The 24518-nt window shown below is 32.3% G+C and overlaps 1 protein-coding gene across 2 annotated transcripts in view; it reads left to right on the forward strand.

The window, feature by feature from the left end:
- Window positions 1-24518, forward strand: part of LOC126738036 (uncharacterized) — a 50290-nt gene that overhangs the window by 15961 nt on the left and 9811 nt on the right. For both annotated transcript variants that reach the window (XM_050443203.1, XM_050443202.1), the window contains exons 2-4: window positions 18377-18506; window positions 22553-22663; window positions 22717-22854. In XM_050443203.1, the coding sequence (XP_050299160.1) occupies window positions 18377-18506; window positions 22553-22663; window positions 22717-22854 (379 nt within the window). The remainder of the gene's footprint in view (window positions 1-18376; window positions 18507-22552; window positions 22664-22716; window positions 22855-24518) is intronic.

Here is a 24518-nt window from a genome sequence, read left to right on the forward strand (position 1 = left end):
AGAAAAAACAGGCTAAAATATAGAAGAAGTGAAAAGAAAAATATTATTGCACAATTCTATAGAGAAAGAAAAAAATATTGTACTTTAAAAAAGTCGGGAGCCGGCGCCATTTTTATTTCAAAGTGGTTTGCTTATTAAGTCTTGTTGTTTCTTGCGGACAGGAACAAAGTTAGAAAATGTACTGAAAAAGGAATAACTACAAGTGAGGTATGTATTTTTTTTTATTTGTAATTTTCATACAAAGTTAAAAATTATTTTGCCATAGAACCATTCCTTCGAGTGACATAAAATATTGAGCATATTCATCTCGAACTTGTTTAGTTTCCAACGTTGAATTACGTGCTTGATTTTGCAGTGATGCAAACATATTGTTGTTTATTTCTTTTCTCCAAGAACCTGGGATAATTTTGCCCGTATCTTTGTCTTCAGAATCAAATGCCAGGAGGTGAGTATGATTTTCGGGAATGTAAACTGCTTCTCAGAAAATTATGGAGATATACACATGCAGCAACAACTAATTCAACTCTCTCGGGTTCAAGTAGCTTTGGTTTTCTTCATACCCTGAACCTGGCAGACATAATTCCAAAAACGTTCTCAGAAATGCGCCTAGCGCGTGATAAGCGGTAATTAAAAATTCGTTTTGAGGAACCTTTTTTTTGAGTGCCAGGGTAAGGTTTCAATAAGTTTGGTGATAGGAAAAGCGTCATCTCCTAGAAAAACAAACGGAACAGCTTTGGTCCCTCCTGGCAATGGTTCTGATTCAGGCAAATTGAGCGTGTTTTCATATAACATTTTTTTGAAACGAGTACTGTCAAACACTCCACCGTCGGATATACGACCTTGGCTGCCCACATTAAGATACATCACCTCATAATTTGCATTGGCCACAATAAATAACACTACACTGAAGAAGGACTTGTAATTATAAAATTCACTGCCACTATGTTTTGGTGCTTATATTATAATGTGTTTATCCATACCATCCATAACCCCGGCACATTTAGGAAAATTCCAAAGATTAGCGAATTGATGTCCCGTAATAAGCCACTCCTCTCTACTCTGAGGCATCTAAAAAATAAAAAAATCGGTAAATTTGTTTACCCAAAACTGTTCTCTCTATAAATATAATTTGTATTTCATATTCATTTAGCTTTGGTTAGTTAAAACAAGGTACTACAAATTAGACATTTCCATTTAATATTTTTATGTTTAAGGGGGTAACTAATTTTCAGAGTGAAGATGATGGGTCAGGCAGCAGTGCAACGGACAGCGGGGAAGTTAAATCGCAAAATTCTAATATAGCAGACGAGGCAGATGAATTAAACGATTCTTTTTTTATTGTTGGAGAGGCAAACAATGACAACAAATCAATCAGAACAAAACCGTTGCTGTTATTACTGAAACATCTACAAAGCCTGATGACAGCAGAACCAGATCTCCAACGCCTTCCACAAGCAGCACTAAAAAAAGTAAACAGGGAACTAACCTCTTTAAAAGTCCAAAAACACTGAAATGTAAGAAAAGACAAGCTGAGGTGGAAACTGACGAACGACAGGAAGAGGCATATCTAGTGCTGAAGCAGCTACAAACTAAAAAGCCACGTAATCGTTTTCAAATTTTCCGCGACTTAGTTGCCTGTAAAATCGAAAATCTTCAAAATGAAAACGCTAAAAACTCAGCAGAGCATTTAATCTCTAATATTTTGTATGAAGCGTCTATGGGTAAATATGATCGGCCATTTCCATGGTATCAAGGTTGGCATACATCTTCGGCCAATAACAACACAGCAAGATATTATTCAGATAATCAGAACTATTACTCATCCAGTTCCAATGCTTCTGATACACCAGCCTCAACAATACACACACCTATGCAATCACTAAATAGCTCATATGAAACTAACTATCTTACCCAAACAGAGACAAACAATACGACACTCTTAAAAGAAAAGCAGCTTTGTAGTAATCTTCAAGAATCATCCATATCTCATGCGATAGGTCTGGCCATGTCAGATGCAGGACTTGATGTACGTTACTGATGCAACATTATTTGTAAAATAGAATATTCTTTTAGTTTCTAATTAGAATTTTTTTATTTTTTATTTAAAATTTAAGTAGAATATCTCTAGAATAGAGTTAATTTTTTTCTCACAATTCAAAAAGTTTTTATTAAAATTTTAGTAAAATGCCTACTCATTACATTATGTCATTTGATTGACAAGCTGTGTATTTACCGAGGTATCTGCTTACCTTAAGTTTATCCTTCAGAACTTCAGCGATTACTCGACATACTTCTGGTATAATTCTACTAATTGATGGTACTGAAATTTTTAACAAGTACATCAAGGAATGGTAAGAATCGCCTGTTGCAAGGAATCACAGTGTGAGCAGCAATCGTTCCACTGGTGAAATGGCTTGTCTATAATTGGTATCTTCTTTCTGTATTTTTGGGGCAACTTGACATAATAACCATTCAAAATCAGTGCTGGACATTCGTAAAAAAATTTTGACACTACCATTATTTATATTATTTCCTATGTGTAGATCGTCTTTTTTTAATGCATTGAGTAGGTGCATGCCACCGTATTCACTTCTATCAGAGAGACTTGGTTTCACCCAATATTTGTGCTTTCTTTTTTTCTCTATTGCCGACAACACTATATAGGCCGCCGCTGCTGCAGCTATTTCATCATCTTGATCCATGTTTATCAATCGCGGTATAAACACTAAGTTGCTCTCTTTCAGTTACCAGAAACCGCCAGAAACAAAAAGTTCTGTCAGTGGAAACAAAAAGTTTACATTTGTTGCTAATAAGTTCCTAAATTCACAAACAAGAAGAAACACAAGGCAACAAAAATGTTGCTATTTGTTCCTCCGGTGGAAACGAGGCTTTAGGTACGATACATTGTATTAAAATTCTTTATGCTTGTGGTCTGCGATCGGTTTTTTACTATATCTATCGAATTTAATTTCTATCGAATTTTTAAATATTATTTTTGTATTTAATATGGTTAATTAATTACAAAGGATGACATTCCATTATGATTTTTCCGGATACGTTATAATAATAACAATAATATTCAATGGTTTATTTATTTAAAAATAAACATGCTCATAAATAAAATAGTACAATATTAAATTATAAGCTTTTTGGAACAAAAAGAACCACTTGTCTCAAAGAAGAGGCAGCTAGCTGCTAGAGCACAAAAAATGTACCAGAAAAGACATGGCTCAGCAAATTAGTAATGAGAAAAAATATTATACTTTTTAATTTAAAAATGACAAGTGAAAGTTAAATAAGGGGGAGCGTGAGCAAAGAAAAACCAAATGATAGAATACAGAGAAAATCGATAGCACAGTAAGATAATGTACATTAGTGGTTTTGAATTTAGTCTTAAAAACTGATAAAGTCATACAGAGAAGTCAGAGAGTACGTGAGTGGAAACGGAGAATAAAAATGTATTAAGTTGCGGTCTATATGCAGCGTTTATTTATTTCTTTAAATATTCATATTTTGGGATTGATTATTATTAATGTGAGTTTTCTTGGCTCTCATTAAGATACTAAAAATGTTTACAAATAATTTATTAAAAATAAAACTTGAAAATGTATTCACATAGTATTAATTTTTGTCTAAAAAAGTTAAGAAAAGTTTAAAAAAAAGTTTAAATATATACATAAAAAATTATAACTTCGCGTAGTTTTTATCATTTTCAACAGTTAAGCTGTGTACTTGATCATCTTTGGTTTTTCCATTCCAGATAATTAGTTGTTTTTTTTTGTATATCAGTATAAATCTTTAATCCTTTTTATCTAAATTAATAATTAGTTCTTCAATAAACGTTTCGATTGTTGTTTCTTTTAATATGAATTACTTTTCAAACCATTCAGCTCGCTCACACCGAGACTTCAATATTTCATTGGGGAATTATTTGAAAAAGTCATCACAATATTGTAAAACATAATTGAAATTAAAGTTTTTGTTTTTCTTGACCACATATTCTTTTAGAGCCCAAACTAACTCAATGGGGTTTAAGCCTGGATGATATGCAGGTAAAGTCTCGTAAGATCTTTTGCATTAAAAAGTTCATCTATTTCATATTTTTTATACTTTGGTTTATGGACTTTTAGTAAACAGTAGGGTCGCAATAATTCGGGTCAATTAAAAGCAACCCGATCTGAATTACCGAAAAATCCGGATTATTAAATCATTACAAAAATTGATTTTAGATATTGTTAATTCAAAAATAAATAAATAAAATAATGGGAACATAATTAAAAATGTATATATGTTGAAGTAATATGCATATAACAAATAGCTCAATCATCGATCTTCGAGTCGCTCTCGGGTATGCTTACACGTTCGGTTTCATCCGTTTTCCGATTTAAGCCTGTAGCTCTTTATCGTAGGAGATTTCCTGTAACCTGTGCAGAGTCATAATGTTAGCTAAAGCAAGATTACTATCTGTAAAACAAAATTTTAATGTTTAATAAGCATCTCGACTTTTAATTTTATAGGCCGAGGTTATTTCCAAGACATCTTCGTCTGACTCGATTAAATGGTCTGTCCAGAGCAATTGAGCATCACTATCTATCTAATCTACAGATTGACCAACATCTACATCTTTACTTCCTATATTCTGGAGCATTATGGAAACTCTTCAATTTCTTCTGCTACAAATGTTTCTAGTTTTTGCTTTAAGTGATTTAAGTACGTCAAGTACTCGCTGGCATTTCTTTCCAAGCATTATGGAGAAGGCATACAGCAATTTTGATGTTCAACCTCTTGAGACACTTAACAAGGCTTTTTCATTGTTTGTTATATAAATTATTAATTTGAGCTAGAAGGCTTTTTTGATAGAAAAGCTTCGTTAGGCGTATAGCATTCTGATCGTGCAACCATAGTCATTAACTAATTTTTCTTCACTACAATGATTGGAAGCATTATCAATAAGAAGCCTTTTCAAGAATCTTCCGTTCTCTTTAAATATGCTTACTTATGGTGGAACACATTGGTCAAACCACTGTTTGAACACTGCTGAGCTGATCCCAGCTTTTGCTATAGCTTTATAACCCATGAAGAGTTCTGTATTTCCGAATGCTCTGGGGTTTTTAGATTTTCCAACCACCAGAAGTTTAAGTTTGTGACTGCTATCAGACTTACAATAGGCCAAAAATCTGATCCTTTCCTTACTGGTCTTTCTTCCTAGAGGAGTGTTTTCTTTGGAACACACCAGGGTGCTATCTGGAACCATGTTCCAAAACAATGCGGATTCATCAGCATTAAAAATCGGCGGTGACTGCAAGCCTAGAATTTTTTACTCAAGGAGTTTTTGCTACTGCCGTCAATGCCTTCGTTCATGTAGTCCTGGGGCCGTATTTTTGAAATCATTCGACTTTGATTCGCATACGAAATTAGAGGATTTCGCATGAAAACTCGATATTCGTATTTTCGATGGTATGTTTTTAAAGTTAAATTTTAGGTTAGGTTAAAAAATCTTTATCGTCTTCATCCCGTTTGACATGGCCTCCAATAGCACTCGACTTTGCTACGTTGCCACTACATTTCACGTTCGTATGCAAATGAAATTTCGAATGCTTTTCAAAAATGCACTTTTTGATTCGTGTGCGAATTTTGCCGCTCGACTTTGTTCGCATTCGAAGATTCGCATGGTTTCGAAAATACGGACCCTGTACGCCGAAATTATTTGAGTTAGAGTTCCTCGATACACCATAAGGCATAATAGACTCCATTACCGAGGACAGTATTTTTCTGCATCCTTCGCATACTCCGTACGTTTTTTGGCATTAGGCGGCATAAGTTTTTTAAGGCCTTGTTGGCTTTTTTAGCAACGATTTTGATATGATTTGCAAAGGTCAGATTTCTATTTAGATGGATGCCCAGATGCCTGAGAACTTCCTGACTTTCAGTGCTTGTGTCATTTACAATTACAGAAATAGTCTTGGCTTTTCTAACAGCAAGAAGGAGCCTCGGTTTTGTGTGGCGTCAGTTTTAATCTTCTTCTATATCCACTATGTAATGTTATTTAAGGCGTAATTTGTTGTGACCTGTATCTCCTTTTATCTGGTTTTTACTAGGATACCCAGGATCTGCGTAACCGATCAGAGTTATGCGTCTCAATACTGCTAAATCTATGATCCCATCATAGTAGACGTGTCACGTGTCAATTTTGATTTAATTATTTTGGTTGTTAATTATTTTAATTCTCGATAATATATATTAAGTATTGGGTTATTTAACTTCAGTATTTCATTCAGTTTATATCTCTTACAGTGTAGGTGTTGGTTGACTAACTTAATTTACCTTGTATTCTATTTCATTTATTGCAGTCTTATATTCCGTTGGTTTAGCACCAGTTTATTTTTATTTTTTTATAGTTGCAATACTTATAATATAACATATTATTTTAAACAATTTACATTCAAATGATTGGTGCGAACTTCAGTGTGAAATATTAAAAGCTATGAATAAAAATGTGACCATATGCCATATTAATTGAGTAAAAAAAATTAATTAGAAAGAACAAAGTGTTTCTACCTGTTGATTACAAGATTTTTTTCTACTAGTCTGCACTGCTGTTTGGTAGCAGTGGCTTCATAAATCCTGCAAGACAGTTATCCACAGAGCTATAAAGGTACACCGAAGCAACAAAATAAAAGTCGTGTGGAAATGTGGTGAGCCGTCAAAATCCCCAAAATCGAAACGTCGATGTACTCAACCACCAACAACCAGAAGAAAAGTGTGTCATGCCACGCGGTCTAAGAAATGCCCATGTCTGGTATGCCCGATATATTTGTCAAAATATACAAAAATGTATTAGGCCCAATATTTTTTAAGAACTGTAAAACCACAAGTGGGTTTGGTTCAAACTCCATCCAAAAGAATAGTGAAGAACAACATCCATGTACACAATACAGCGCCACAAAATATACATGTAAACAAATAACCTATCGACCGCAATATTAAAACATCCCATCTGAGCGATTGCCTTAACCGTGACGTCATTTGACATTTTTGACAGTAACCGTTGGTTCTTACCAGACTAACGCTTGAAACACACAGAAATGTCAAAATAAAGCCACATTCACAATGACTCGAGATAAACTGTTGCTAAGCCAACGGAATTTAACACTGCGATAAATGAAAGAGAATACAAAGTAAATTAAGTTACAATCAGCCAACACCTACACTGTAAGTTCATGTCACTTGCAATGAAATAATGAGGTTAAATGACCCAATACGTAATATCTATTATCAACAATTAAATTAATTATCAACCAAAATAATTAAATCACAAATCAATTGACACGTGACAGACGTTCCACAGTAGAGGTCCTAAAAAGGAATCTTGTGGGACACGTTACCATTTTTTTTTCGGTCTGCTCCAACCTTTAATAATCGGTCTTCGATATAGCTAGCCAATATATTAAGCAAGTAGAGAGCAAGCTTTCTTCTCCTTAGTTCTGTAAGTAAGCCTTTCCATGGAGCCGAGTTGAAAACATTTTCTACCTCGACCGTTACTAAGGTGCATCGATTTCTTCTTTCGTAGGGTGCCAGCTTCACTAATGCAGCTCTTTCCTGGACCTTTCTGAGAGACTTGAAAGTAGATTTTTTTCTCTGAAGCTATACTGCCGGCCTTCCAGTCCTATCCAATTTTACCTCTAATCGACTGAGTAAGGATTGGATTGATGTTCCAAGAGTTTTACAGCTACGGTTATAAGGCAGATTTGATCTGTATTTTTAATTTTTGTCTCCTTGTCTGTTTTCTTTTTCTATAAGAAGTAGCCATGTAGTTTTGCAGTGTTTTGAGAAGAAGCCTGAAAGAGGATAGAGTTCATGAGGTTTAGATGATAAACTGTGTACCTTTTAACAACGACTTTTATTACTTCTCACGGTAGGTTGTCAAGTCTTGGCGCTTTAATTATCTGAGCTGCAGCAGTCAGAACATTTGTGGTAGATAATGGGATATCTGCTTTTCTTACTATTTGTCTCTTTTCCATATTTCTATCTGATGCTCTAGAAAAGATTCCTTTAGCTATAACGAGTTGCCTTTTATCTAGCCGCTAGCGGATTTAAAGGCGTTGACGTGAATTTGCTTGTTACAATCCGATACTCCTTCCCCCAAATATTACTATTGACTTCTTCAACAGTTTTCTTCCAAGTGGCCTTTTTTGCATCTCCTATAGCCCTCTTTAATGCATTTCGATCCTGTCTGTACGTGTTAGTAGGTACTTAACTTTTCTTATCTTTGCCCTTGTTTGCCCTGGTCATAATTCTTTTGCTACGTATACACCTCAAATCACGAGATAGTTTTACGACTAAAGCTGAGTTTTAATATTTTCTCAAAGATGCTAACATCGTTAACGAAACACGTAGCGAGAGTAATATAAAGAGTTTTTGTTAATGGTAAATCTGTCTTGTGATTTGAGCGTCACACCAAAGTTTCCAACCATAGGATTACATATACACCTATTTCTGGTCTCTACTATCATATCAAGCAATTAATCAATATAAAAACCCTAAAACTGCTATAGAGTCTCTTTAATTATAAACTTTTCTTAAAATGTGACTGAAACATATGCTAAGAACTAATAATTCAGTAAATATCGTCGGGTTGCTGCAAAAACCAGATAAGTCACATTTTATAGATTTTGAGTTATGAGCATTTTAATATTAAAACGAATTTTAAAAATCCATTTTTTTGCTTAATAATATATTTTTTTAAAAAGCATTAAATAAGTTATTATTAAAGCTTTATTATTAATAACATAACAAAAATAAAACAAAATGTGATATTTTTTTAATAAACAATAAATTAAACTTGTATTTATCTTGTTTTGGCTGTCAAGTTTTTTTCAGTTATCATAAGACTCGCCATCGGTTAATTCACCTTCTGGGTCACTATCTTCTACTGCAGGTTCTGGGACTACATCTTTTGCATCTTTTGAGGTAACTAGTGCTATATAATAATTATGAAATTCTTCTGGAATGACCCCACTTTTACAAAGTTTTAGTAAATCTGCTTTTTTACTGGTTGTAATAGCTCTGGGCTTATTGTATTCTTTTAAAAACTTATTTTTTTCTAAATTTAGAGGCTTTCCTTTACCTAAAACATGAATTTCTTTGTATTCCGATGTATGGTCGTATCTGTATTGAAGAATCCAGGGTTTACACTTCAGGTATTTAAAACACTTCACTTTTAACCAGTTTACTTTCTCACAAAGCGTGTTTTTAATTTTGTTTTTCATTACCGATTTCGAAAATTTTTCAATGTCCAAAAAATCACCATATTTTAATTCAATTACATTATAGGGCTTTTTGTTTGACCTTAATGTTCTAGCCATACAAAAGATTGTCATCCAGTCATGAAGAGTATAAACCGGAACATGCTTTTTGGCTTTCTCAATTGAGCTATGCATACTGTCAACCTCCATGTAACGATGGCCACTTTCTAAAAACTTTTGTTCTATGATTTGTAGATTGGGGTTTATTTGAACTAGATAGAGCAAGAGAGCACTGATATTTTGGTTGCGATTTTGACCGCTGCACGTATCTGAGAAAAGAGATATTTCAGTTACTGCTTTAGGAAGCTTTTCAATATATTTGTATAAACAGGTGCCGATCTCCAAACTGCCCCTTTTTCCATTAACCTCAGTCCAAACGTAGCATTATTTGGTGGTGCCATTTCGTATATTGTCATATTGTATGTGCACAGTTTCCTGCTGTAATACATAGGACTTACATCACTGCTAGGAATCTGAAGAACACCTTGTAAATCAAAGGTACAACATTCAAACGATTTGTCATGTAATGCTTTTTCTTTATCATTAATTTTAGCAGCGTTGCAATCTTCTTTTCTTAGCACGTGGGTCTGATATATATTTTCCAGTTCTTTTTTCTTTTTATCTTTGCCACTTTTATACTGCAAATTTGGCACTGATCTTTTTTTGGCTTATAGAACGAGTAGTTATAATTTTTGCAAAATATCCTTCTATAACTTATAAGTGAAGTAGGTACTAAATCATCCTTTTCACAAAATTGTTTATCAAGAAAATGCATCTTTGCTATGGTTAATTTGGAATCCAGATACTGCCGTTTAGTAAAACTAGCCGTTTAATATAAGTCTTAACTTTTTCGTAATCTTCAGATTTTTATTATGAGGTTCCTTTTTTTCTCGTTTATCATTACCGCTTAATAATTTTCCCTCTCCTTGGTTCCTAAAGGCATGCTCTACAACCTCCTTGCTAATACAAAGTGTTTTAATGAAAAAGATGCAAAAGCTTTTTTTTTACTCTTACAGTTGTGTCATTGTGGTAAAAAAAGAAACTTTTCGAGTCTTCCCGTGGTTTTTTCATGCTTGTGCGTTTTGCTCTTTGTCTTTCAGGCACTTTACTTGTAACATTGTTTTAAACAAAATCTTTTCTTCTGTTAAAATCGCAGCTCCAATAGTTCTTACAAATTATCAATCTTTTTTCTAAAGAAATCTTCTCTGTACACTTAAAATTACATTTTGAGCAATCAATATTTTGTGGGGCTTTAGCTTCGACTTTCGGACGCTTAGCGAGATTCTTTTTCCATTGAGAAGGATCTAATTTGTTCCAACGGGTTCTTTTCTTTAAAAAATTGGTAGTTAACGGAACATGGTTATCCGTAACATCTAAAAAGTAGAAATTTCTATTTAATTTAAAATTTTAAAAAAGTATTAACTTACCCTCTTCATCGGAGATTTCTGACGAAGAACTATCAGGGACGTAATCTTGATCGGAATCATCTAAAACATTTCTTAATTCATAAATAGTGCGTTCTTGATCCGAATTTAGCTCGGAGGATATTATTGTCTCATCTAAATCTTCACCTTTAGTCGAGGGACCAGCTACATTATAATTTTCGAATTCTTTTCTAATATCTAAATCTGCACATTCAGTTTTTGAGCCATAATTCATAATTTTTTTTTCAGGCAATAGCAGATCTAAAGGCTTACATACAAAAGGCTCTTGAACTTTCGCCATTAAAAAGCCACCATCTAAAATGCCATACGCAACTATTATAGCTATAGTTAAACGCACATAAAATATTAATAACAGCCTACTTGTGTTTTCATTAAAATTTGCAATTTTATCTGGGCTTGCCTCTAAACAATTATTCTCTAAATACGGGTTAACCTCCACCACCGTAAAATTAAAAGACTCAGAAGCCTTACTAGCTACATTATTTTCTTGATAAACTACTAAAAAATGAAAATATAAATTAACGTCTTTGCAAACCAACTTATAACATTTAGGAAAATACCTTTACATTTTTCTTTACCAAGAACCATTTTTGCAAATTTTTCACTGTTTTAAGTCATAAAAACACACAAATTAAACAAAATATTGCGAGAGTCAACACCACGTTGTAACAGATTTTTAAGGTTATGTCTGAAGAACTGTGCAGCCAAAACAAGATAAATACCACAATTTAGAGTTTAGTGCATACACATTCAATTAAAAAAGCATTCACGCTACAGCAAAAACAAGATATGTACCATATATCTAAATAAACTAACAATTATTTTATATTTTGATAAATAGCAGTACAGCCAAAACAAAATAAGTGGCACTTGACTGGTTTTTAGTGAAAAATCATATGTCTTTTACTAAAGTTAAACAGCCAAAAAGAGATAAGTACCACATATCTTATTTGTGCAGTTAAATGAACAAAAAAAAATATGACATGCAGTTGGGTTCATAGAAGATAGGTGTACATATCTTTTTTTTGCTGGTTACATTTTAATCAAAATGGAGTTATGTTGTTATTGCATATGCGAAACGACCCTTAATTGCCGTTAGAACCTTATCTTCTTTTGGCACTACACGCAGAAGCAATTTTTAAATCTTAAAATGCACTTATCTTAAAAAAATTTAAAAATTGAGTTATCTTGTTTCTGCAGTAACCCGACGATATCTAATAATTATAGGTGTTTTAAAACTTTTCTTCTGTTGTATTTCCTTGAATTTTTTTTATTGATTTTTATATTATTTTAGAGCCTTTTATTGTTGGCAAAATTTAAGTGCTATATAATACTACCTACTATTATTTTTTATGTTTTTACTTAGATACATTTTAATAGTTTTACTAATTTAAGTTAGGTAGGTAATCTAATTATTATTATGGTATGTATGTGATAATATTGTTTCAGTTTATAGTTTTTAAATTACGATTTTTTTATATTGGAAACTATGGTTTGGAAGTGGAAAAATATCTGACTGCCGCTGCACTATATGATTAGCTAAACTTCGCCTTTATTGTATTTTTATATTATATGAATTACAAGTCGAATCAATCTAGTTAAGTTTAAAGAAAATTGTTGGCCAACTTTATCAACTTTATGATCCTTTGAGGCGAGAGAGTATACATAAAAGTTCTGACATGTTACAAAATTAAATAATTTTTTTAATAGCCCATATCTGCTTAGCCTTTCATATATATTTTTTCGCGATCAGTCCTTTCTTTAACTCCATTTTCTACTAGGCAAGTCTCTGGTGTAAAACCCTCTCACACTAAACAAACAATTCAGTTCGCCACGGACTGGCATAGCAAATTTTCAAGAATTAAACAAAGATCTTAAAGTTGTTGGTACCTGCTTCCCAGAATTATGAGAAACGTGACGCAGATGTTTCACTTCAAACTTTGTATACTTAAAACCAAGAGGAAGTGGCTGCGTTTGGTTTAAATAATTAGCAAACTTTAAGTATAAATAGGAGAGAGATTGAAAGATAGATGAAAGAAGAGATGCATAAGTAGAAATAACCATAGTCATAATCATTCTATAATTAGGTCTGCTTCTAGCACACAAATTGGAATCATCGATAACATTTTTCTACAAGAAATAACATTTGTAACTATAAAAAATATTCTCACATCATTATTATTTAATTAATTTCCTCATATCGTGATTAAATCTGACCTTAAAACACCTTAAAAATTGCTTACTTGTATAAGTATCTAGTTCGGTAATTCAATGTTAAGATAAATAGACGTTAATTAAATGTAATTTTTTTAGTAGATTTTTTAGACTAAGTGGATCTTCAGTAGTTGATACTTAAATCAGTTACACCATGCAAATACCAAAACGTATATCGAGTGTAAGCAAATACTGGAGTAAATACACCTTCGTGAAGAATTTGGTCAATTTCTCATTGAAAATGCTCGTCACAAACGAAGTGTTACACGGAATCGCAATTATTTTGGTCACTTTCTAACTGTAAACCGAGCCAAGGCAAGATTTTACGACTGTAAAATGCATGAAAATTATGACGATTTATATATGTAAAAAAATGTCTCATAAAGGCCACATAGAGGCATCTATTAGTGAAAAAAATGGCTTAATTAGCAATAATATTTTTAGGTATATACCCTTGATTTTTGGCCATAACATGGAGGTATTTGGATATTTTATTAGTCTTTGAGTATGGAACTGAGAGTAATAATATTATTCTGAGTATATAAGCAGTTGTGGTGAAGGTATTTTTTCTTGCTAATTTTTTAAAAATTTTCACTATTCTGGCGAATATTTAGACGAAATAATTGAAATATTCTTAATTTTTTTTAAGATTTTTAGCCAAACATTTCCATATAAGTATGTTTCTTGTTCCTGAAAAAATTTGTGAGTTAAAGGCAATTTTGTCAATCCAAATCCACGAAATTTAAAGATATGCAGGCCACGTCAAAAGTTGTATTCATAATCAGATGAAACTATTCAAATTCTTTAAAATATAATATAATTCCCATTTTCATGCTTTATCCGAATGCTCACCAAGATCATTTTCTAAACGTTCCTGGAATGTTCACATATTTGTCAAAGCATGGATGTATATGATATGATCATCTAATTAGGGGAAAACGTATGTTTCTTGTAATTCTGCCTAGGAAAAGTTGCTTATGCCTTTAAAACAATAATCTAAATGATATATTGGGAATTTAATTTGATATAAAGAACGTCTGCATACTGAAGAACGAAGGTGTTCTGGAGGAAAGGAAGTTACAAACGTGACAAAATAACACAATAGTATAAATATTCAATTACGTAGTGTAGGCACTGGTTGGTGGGTTAACCTTAATATGAATAAACTGAGATTTTATTTACTCAAGGCTGTCATTTTACTAAAGTACGTACTTATGTATATAAGAAATACCGCTATATAACGTAATTTATTCAGACATACGAGTACTTACCTACAATACAAAAAGAAAATAGGTATCCTGACATAACAGTATCAGTAAAAACACGCGCTTTATAAAAGAAAATTCAGGTCGGTAATAATGTTATAGTTCTCGATACATGAAAGTTCAAATTGTTTTCGTCATTAAATTGTATTAATCAATGATGTTTTCGTTTTGTTTCGTTTATGGTGTTCAATGATCCAAAAAATCTGAATAAGTGGTGATTTAATAACGTAAATTTCACTTTAAAACTTTTACTTTGTGCTAAAGGCTGCGCTTCTTTTGCGGTTTATAAGAATACTTAAAATATGGGTTTCTGGGTTAAATTTCATGTAAATTATTTATTATTTTAGGGAAGTCCCTAGGGTCGAAAAAATTAATTTAATAGTACACTCATCTGCACGAAAAATGGAGCACTTTAATATAATTATTTTATGAATAATTTTTTTAAATTTTGTGATGTATTCTTCTAAAAACTCATACACAAATCAAACAACATGTTTTTTGTGACAACAAATAATTTGTAAAAAGAAATGAGTTTTAAAAAGGAAATAAGTATTCCATTTTTCGTGCCATTGAGTACATTTAAAGTAAACAAAAAAACAATTATTAAATCTGTATTTCACTAGGATTAATAGTTAGGTATTTTTCAATAATATCTAAAAATGCAAATCAAAGATTGTCATTTTTTAGAAATCAAATAGGTTAGAGCATTAAACATAGACATAGAAATTATTCTTATAAACGGATCGGATTTTACTTATTCAATATTTATCAAAAAATTATGTTCAAAGAAACCACATGTCTTTATCACAGAAAACAACAGGGTTAAAAATTGGTACGCAAATTGTTCGCATAAAATTGTCTCAAAAATTCGTTTAACGTTTAACGAACTTAAACGAAACAGATGTCTTAGAAACTAAAAAGCAACGAAATGAGTGATTTCGGGTGTTCAACAAGCTATGGTTACATCACACTACTTTTTAAAATTTCCATAAATCTGATTACACCAATATTAATGATGTACTGCCAAATATTAGTAGGAATAATCTCTTAAATAAAGCATCACTTGAAAATGTATCAGATTTTTATTCCACTCTAAAGGAAATTATAGCAAGATTTGTGCACGTGTGAAAGGCCATAGAAATAACAAATTTCCTGTATATTTCTTAGTTTCTACAATTCATGGTATTAAAGAAAAAATTAAATGAAATCACAAAAACTGGAAGGTTTGGAGAAATTTAAAAGGTTTTAATGCATTTAAGTTGTAAAGAAATAGGTCGAAATGTCTAATAGTTGAAGATTAAAATAATAATTATATAGATTGCATTAACCCCTGCCCAGAACTAATATTAACTATGCATTTTACCCTCACAAAATTAGTCTTTACGGTTTTTGCTGTGTTAGTTGAGTTTTCTTTGAGATTTCTTTTCTTATACTTGGACGATATATTGACTGTACGACTTTTTTGCGACGGTCGTGCAGGACAAAACAAGAATACCCACATTGTCCACATTCTGTATTTCTGTATGAGATTCAAAGCTCCAATACACGTAACTGAAATTCAGTTAACTTTCTCTGTCCGAGGTATATTAATTTCTACCGGCAGACAGGACCTTTGGGAGAGTAAAAAATTTGCTCAAAAAGCATCCCACCTTCACTTCTACTGATAAATATAAAACTGCTTATGAAAAAATTAGAAAAATAAGAGAACTAGCGACGTAAAATATTTTATGGAAATTTTAAGAATAGTGAAAGGAATTAAACATAAGAAAAATAATTCTCAGAAAATTTGCAAATGCAACGAATATAAAGATGTGTTGTTTTCCGAACCACAAATTCGTTACTAGTCCGAAAAAACTTGAATCACTTCTCAAAACTGGAAGAGTAGACCAGGAACTATAGTTTACCGAATTAACTTTGAATCGTGGGATGTTAAAAAAAAGGAAATATCATTTAGCTTATGATCTGGCAATGCGGCAGTAACTGAAAGGATGTCCGGAGGTTGCAGTTATACAAAACTATTTTAACTGGAAAAGTGTTTCAATAAAATAATTAGGCGGAAACTACGTGCTATTCCTTCGAGAAGAAAACCGTGTCTTTGTAAGTTATGTTTATTAACTTTTTAACATATCTGATACCCAAATGACGCTAATTGGCATTTTTCTCGTTATCACAAAAAGTGGATTTATCAGTTTTTGTATGTGAGCTCCTCAAATTTTCCATCCGAAATGATCTATAAAGACGACCGTGTTGTGGAGTGTGAAGATATTATGTGTAATTGATTTGCCAGGTACTTTAAGAGAGTGTTTCGACCCAAATCAAAGACCGCTCTTTCATACTCTGATCCGCTGAACGTAGTCATTTGCGAATTCAAGACACAGATAATCCTAGGATTGGAACCTTTGGTGAGACACTCAAATTAAAAAACAGTTTGACCACTAACGAAAACTCTTTTTTTTATTCTCGACATGTGGTTGGCTAACGATGTTAGCATCTTCCGAAGAATATTAAAACTAAACTAAAACTAATTTGTCTTATATACTAAATATGAAAATCATAGGTGAAAAATATATAAGCGATAGATGAAGAGATCCAACGAAGCATGGTTAAACAAAGTTTAAACACTAACTAAACTATGCCATTCACTACCTATAGGGGACTGGATCTTTATCCCTGTTAAGAATTATTTTTTGATTTTTGTCAAATATTTTCTAACACAAGAATTCGCTCTGTGAATTCGCCTCTCTCCCTATCTAACAGAGCGCTTCATAAGCCATTTCTAGACATTTTCGCTATTTGCTTACACATTTACCGATTTCATTTTTTTTTGGTACCGTTGAATAGAAAATTTTACGCTGCTTACTATGGTGTATCACACGATGGGGGTTCCCATTTGACATATTAAAGTGAGGTTAGCTGGAGGTGAGGAGGTGATTGACAGAACTTCAGTAAATGCATAATTAAACGCCCCCCTGTATATCTAATTTGACGTGTTTTTTTTTTTTTTTTAAGTTATTAAGGGTCAATCGTTTTGAAATGAAAGCACTGTATAGGGCCACTTGTAAGTAGTTTAATTTTGATCTTTTCCTGAAGATGTTAACATCGCTAGCAAAATGCGTGTTGAGCATGAAATAGTTTTGGTTAGTGGTAAAACTGGCAATCTTGGTTAAAGAAATGCGCATCAAATCTTGCTTGTCCTCTTCTTCGAGTATTTAATTAATCATTTGAGTTAGGTACATTTCCACCGGTCTGTAAGAAATATCTTGTCACAATGACTTTCGAACTTTTTTATGTACATTTATAACAGTTTTTTCAAGAATTATTTATAACTATATTTTTTCTGTAGTAAGAAACGCATTATTATGCAACAGGTTTTTCCCTGCAAATAGGCAGCTGGTGAAAGAGTAGCCAAGGATCTTGGTGTGCTGCTTGATGAAAAAATACTATTTCATGTACATGTGTTAACAATGAGCATTACTAACAATCCCTGGATTGAGTAACGGACAAAGCAAACAATTTAGAAACAATAATACTTTAATTACACTTAACCATCCCTATGTTGGCAATTGGCTGTCCTTTGGCTTCTCAATGTGGAAAAGTTTACAGAATGGAATCTATTCTATTCTGTAAACTTTGCTATATGCATGATAATTTTGCAACTCTATGACTTAAATGACTTCTCTTGGAACATCGACGAATCATTAGGGATGTAATATGTTTATATAACGAGGTTAATGCAAATATCGGTTGTATGCATTTATTGTCAATAAAACCAGTAGCTAAATATATAATATCAATAATACCACTAGCATAAGCCCACAAAGAATTTTGAGAAATCCTCATGGTTTCGTGATTATTGCGCATCATACCAATAAACAGGATGTTAAGATCTACTCAACGTACTGTGAGGAAATAGATTTTTATCATGTATCAAAAAATGTAAAAAAAAAACACTTAAAGCTAAATTACTAGATTTAGAATTGACATTGATTTAGAATAGGTATCGGAGTTTTGGATTAGATTTATTTTAATGTACTTAAATAACTTTTAGTTCCAACTAATTTAATATGGGAACATATTTGTTGGGCGATTGCCTCTTTGTGCTCCCAAATAGAAACAAATAAATAAATAAATGTCCATTCTATTGCAGAATTTCTTAAGTAGAAACTCTGATATCCAAAGCCAGACCCTATTAGATGCAGTTAATTCGAAATACTACTATTATACGAGAACAAAGGGACTTTTTAGGACGTGTTTCCCGAAGGAAAGACCACCAACGAGTAAGTATTGTTAATTACAAATTTAAAGAAAATAAACATAATAATTATTGACTTTCTTACTAAGCAAATATAAACTCAACTAACACAATTAAAAAAATCTGTTAACACTTATCAAGTCAAAATAATCTCATAGGAAAAATATAAAATGGTTCTTACTTGTTAAACAAAATTGCCATTTGTTAATATATTTCACACTGTTTGATTGATACGACCCAATTCGGTGTTTTTCTTTCTTATGTGAGAAAATTTCTCTCCGCTAACGTTTGGTACGCAACTTATAAGATTGTATGCAAAATTCCGCACATAAAGGGATCATTTTTCACTAGGCCATTACTTTAGAATGTAAATGATTTAAGGAACAAAACAGTTAGTTTTCACATGATTGTTATGTATATTATCCAAATATACATAAATAATGGACAAATTTTCGTTGGTATTGTTGTTAAATATTTTTCATTTAAACAGTTTTTGCTGCACTCTTTAGGCCTATAATGACACAAATACTACTAAAATTCTTTTATTAAAAGACGACAAATTAATTTGCACAGATTGTTTCCGAAAAAAGCAAAAAATGCGAAAAAATTTGAACAGGATATGCAGATAGGAAAAAATTACTATTAAATAACTCGGAAAAAAATTAAAATAAGATCCTAATAAGGTACTCACTTCACACTATAGCAAATTACCATATTTTTACGGGATTCCTAAAATATACAAAGGGATATCTTTGCGGCCTAAATGCTCCATAGATTGATTGCTCCATGGATTCGCCAACATCGGCATTTGCCAATTTCGTATTGAGCAACATCCAGCCACGAAGAAGTTGGAAATTGAGCACTACTCTTCTTTGATGTTTTTGGAAAGTGTCATCATTGGATCAGTCTATCGCAAATAAACACACACGATAATATCTACACAACAACTCCAATCATCCTAGTTCAATAAAGGTGAGACGGATATTAAAACAATTTAGAGGAGGGCAGTCCCAATATGCAATAACAATGTTGACCTCAGCAGGGAAATACAAAACATCACCAAAGACTTACAGCAGGATAAGTACTCGAGTAACGTAATGAAGACAACTTTTAGAAAAGGCGCATAGATAAGAAGGAAAGAGCCACAGAAACTGGAGGTTCCTAGATAATTTTTGACGGGTCCATACATCAAGGGAACTTATGGGAAGGAACAAGATGAAGAATCAGAAGAATTCAACATTAATACTGTTTTTATTTCAAAAACAATTATACGAGGTTTAGTATTAAAGGCTAAGCCAATATCTACTAGTCACCAAGAACTGCGTATAGCAAATCCACTGTAAATGTGGAAAGTCATACATAGGTGAAAGCGAAAGCGACCACTGGAACCCGAACATTATCTGGAAGAGGTTTCCATATCATGAATAGTAGAACAGTAGAAAACGCTTGGTCCAATGGCCATAATATACACTACACAGAAATAAATAATTTGTGCAAAAGCATCATTGAACGAAATCCTCAGCCAGACAATTGTTCATATTCCCAACATCTGGAAACCCCGGGACACTGCAAGATCTAATGCGCTTGATTTATGACCAGATGTTATGAACCTCTACATACGTCTCTAACATATAAACCTGTAGAATAGTTAGTTATTCATGTCTTTAAATCCTAAAATTAGATTTTACTACATTACTAATGGCTACCATTTTCAAAAACAAATTAAAACATATAAAAATATAATAATATTCAAAGTATTAAAAAAATACAATAATATTTAAAGTACAGCGTATCTTAATTAAGACATTTGTAATATATTCAGAGGCGTGGTCATAAACTCATCAACAGTTTAAAAGTTGTTGTAAAAGAATGGGTCCGATAAGCACTTTGTATTTTTTAAGATTTAGCTGACGAGTAGAGCTTTGTAATTTATTATAAAGACCAAAGGACAGAGAACAATTCTCCGACTTTTTTCATAATATTATTCAAAGTAATAAAAGAATACAATAATCGATATATTTTTTTATGAATTTTGATGAATGACAGACAAGAAATGGGTTAAAATTTTTAATTGTTTAAAAATTAGTTTACAGTACTCTCAGTGAAGACTCAAAATAAGCCTCAAAGCTCTCTTCTGGAGGTAAAAAACACTTATGGAGTGAGAGACGCCATAAAAAAACGAAAATATAAAAATAAATAGTATGCGCTTAAAATACCTAATTAAATCTTAATCTATATCAGTAAAGCTTTTAAGATTTTTTAAAATAAAATAATATACTTGAAGGAAGTTTTTTTCATAAGCCATCTATATGGGCATGCCATGGTAATCCATCGTCCACAATCAAACCCAGCCGTTTTAACACATTCTCCACGGTTGACTCGAAGATTTTTTCCCTCAAACCATTTCTTGGCCCTTGACTAAATAGAAATTATACTGGTCTGTAGTTCCTCAACACTTTCAGAGGAAGAGAGCAATGTTTCATCGGCAAATAAAAGAGACGAATTCTGGTCCAGAAAGGTACGCAGATCATGGATATAAAGTATAAATAGTATGACTCTAAACGTTACAGGTCGATTACTAGAGATATTACCATAGTTTCCAGTGCATTGATATCTATTAGGAAGGTAAGATCTAAAGAAAGCCAGAACCACTCATCTAATGAAAATGCTTCTTATTAACTTAGACGTAGAAGGCGCAGCTGAGGTCGCACAGATGAGAGCAGTTATATTGCCTTCTTCAAAACCTTTCTCTATGCTATTAACTAGGCCGATAGCTGCTTGGGTTATTAATAGACCAGACCTAAAACGAAACTAGCAAGGATGCAAGATTTTATGAAGATCTATGTACTTACTCACACTATAGTCTCAATCGATATCTCAAATACCTTTCAAAAAACAGGTATAATGGAAATGAATTGAAAATCAGTACAACACCTTTCTGACTTTGGAATCTGGAAAATGCACTTGCTCAAAACATAAATTAAAGATTAAGATGAATGAAATAACCAGAATGTCCTTGGTATGTTTTATAATAGTACTATTTAATTAGAAACATCGACAGCCCTACAATGCTTTAAGCTGTTTATTGCTTCATTAACCTCACCAGGTCTAAGAAAAAAATGAGCACATGGCAGACAGATCAACGAAATTCAAATTAAAAATTGAATTAAATTAAATAAAAACACTGTTGTAAGACCTTACCTTAGGTTATCGGTGGCCGAGATTCGCAGGTTATTTCTGTAGCGAAAATTACACTTTCACACTAGCAGTTTGCGGTGTGGAGATATGACTTTAACTGTTTAAAGACCGGACCACGAAATATAAGAATAATAAAAAATATGGATCATATATACATGTATATTTAAGTCAAATTTTAAATATACCCGGTTATTATGACGCGATATGAGCAGATGTAACAGAATGAGAAGAGCACTTTGAAAATTCGCGAAAATTACATCTTTGACGATACTGAGGCTAAATCTTGGCTAATAAAGGAGCCCAGGCCTTGCGGTTGATCTCATTAGCTTTAGAAGGGCAAAACTAAGAAAAAACCGTTGGAATTATGAAGATAGCGCCCATAGGTCCCGAGAAATTTTCGTTTGTCAAAGTTTCGGATTTTTCACCAAAAAAAAAAATTCCTGGTTTTCCTATGGCTGTTGACATTGTCCCCTTTGTACTATAGACAAATTAAAAATCTAATATCTTGCCAATATCATGAGAAACTTTTCCATTTTCTAAAAACTTCCTTTTGACAGCATACTTAGAAAAAAACAGCTTTTGAAAGCTATAATGCTAATCAAAATCCATCATTTTTCTTAGTGTATGGGAAAAAATCAAAATATCATGAACTATTACACACATTTTAACGTAAACTTTTTTTGATAAATTTAAGAACCGTGTTATTTTTTTTTTTTTAATTTGAACCCAAACGGTTTTTTTGTAACTGAAAATCCCTGTAACAAGATCCAGTATTGTATATATTACGATAAACCTAGAATAAAAATATTATGCTACGTTGCCAATATCCTGTAACTTTCAACAGTTTTCCACAAACCATCCATTTAATTTTAGTAAAACTGTACCTAAGCCCTGTAGAAACCTATTGCACCAATATCAACTACTACATTCCCGATGAAAACAATGAAACTAAGGATTTTACTGAGGATGCGTGGACAAGATTACGTAAGTGAATAATACTTTTCAAACTGTTTTTCCTGACTTCCATTTTGTTACAGATATGGGAAGATCCATGATTGCTCTCTTCATTTTATCATTTTTCGCGGTGTTCGCAGCATTTTGCACTGGAGTTACCGGCTGCTGGAGGCGCTCACCAGGAAACATAACCGCCACCGCCATACTTATGTTACTTTCTTGTAAGTTGTATTCTAGTAAAATAACCAAAAATTGTTGCTTCCGCCACATATTAACTTTTACAAAACGACCTAAAATGGTGTTGCGGTATGAAGCAAATCGCTTAATTTTAATTTATGCCCGACCGTTTCCTGTTTGCAACTGGAATCTTTCTCAATACCAGTTTATTTTCTACGTTTAATTACCCACCATTGGTGGTAAGTAACTAGACGCTGCTCCATCGCTGATGCAATTATGGTGTTAAAAAATGGTTTTTAAGACTAATCGCCACGGATTGATGCGCTCTAAATGATGTTTTAGTTGCAAAACAGATGGTTTTTTTTTAATTTATTGTTATGCACTTTTTGTTTGATAATAGTTATTTTTCAAGGATTTATTTTTAAAACCATATTTAGAACCAGTTTTTCCTTAAATGTGTACCACTATACAAGAGGAATGTTTCTAAGAGACAATAGAAAAGTGATAGGTATATTCAAATTAGAAAAAAATCGTTGAACACAGAATGAATATGTACCTTGTTTATTTTATTTATTTATTTATTTTTACAATGTACAGTACAAACAGGTGTATAATCCTATCTCTAGATCTGAGTTTCATTAATTTGTTTCATGCACCTAGGTGTTCACCTGTATGTGCAGAAGTTTATTATACATCATTCCTAATATTAAATGATGACACAGTGAAATAATATATTCCTGTAGCCTTAACTTACTAACAATATTGATTATTATTAACAAAATTTATATTCAATGATCATTGAGATAGTTTTACATTAACAATCCCCAAGATATATTCATTTGATCTTAAACTATCTGACAACACATTACAAACATTTTAACAGATTATTCATGTTTTTTTAAATAAATATTTTGACCTGTTTAATATATTGATAATAATTTTTAGTTCTCTTCTACTATTACTACTACTTCTACTATTCAACATGACTTACATGGAGCAAATTGGTTTAAAATTTTGCAAACTCATAATATCGACGAAAAAATTAAAATACTTAATGAAACAATTTTTAACAACCTAGTTAAAATAGTAAAAAAGGCTAAAAAACAATACATTGAATACATCTGTGCTCAAAATAATCCATCTAAAACCTGGAAATCTCTATCCAACATTGGCGTTACGACTTCCAAGAGCTACGACTTGCCTTCTCATCTATCCAACCCTGATTCTATAAATAATTATTTTGGATCATTTCTACAGGATGTTTCCACCAAAGGTACTGAAAAATCAACTTTTACAAAAATAATACATGGAACGAAAACTTTTAATTTTACTCTTTCCACTACAGAAGCTATTCATAAAGCTATACACTCAATAAAAACAAATGCACAAGGTACAGATAATATACCTGTTTCCATGTTAAAGTTATGTATATTCTACATATAGTCAATTGCTGTATTGAACAATAATATTTTCCCAATTCTTGGAAAACAGCAATTGGCAAACCATTAGCGAAAATTAGATCTTTAAATTGTAAGCATTTTTCCAGCACTTTCAAAGGTATTTGAAAAAAATCTTATACGATCAGATGTATGCGTTTGTGACCGATCATCATATTATTCCGGATAACCAATGTGACTTTCTCAAAAGCTCTAATACATCTACTGCCCTAGGTTCGGTTACAAATAGCATTATCGAGTCAAATGATAAG

The sequence above is a fragment of the Anthonomus grandis genome, chromosome 6, assembly GCF_022605725.1.
Source record: "Anthonomus grandis grandis chromosome 6, icAntGran1.3, whole genome shotgun sequence".
NCBI lineage: Eukaryota > Metazoa > Arthropoda > Insecta > Coleoptera > Curculionidae > Anthonomus > Anthonomus grandis.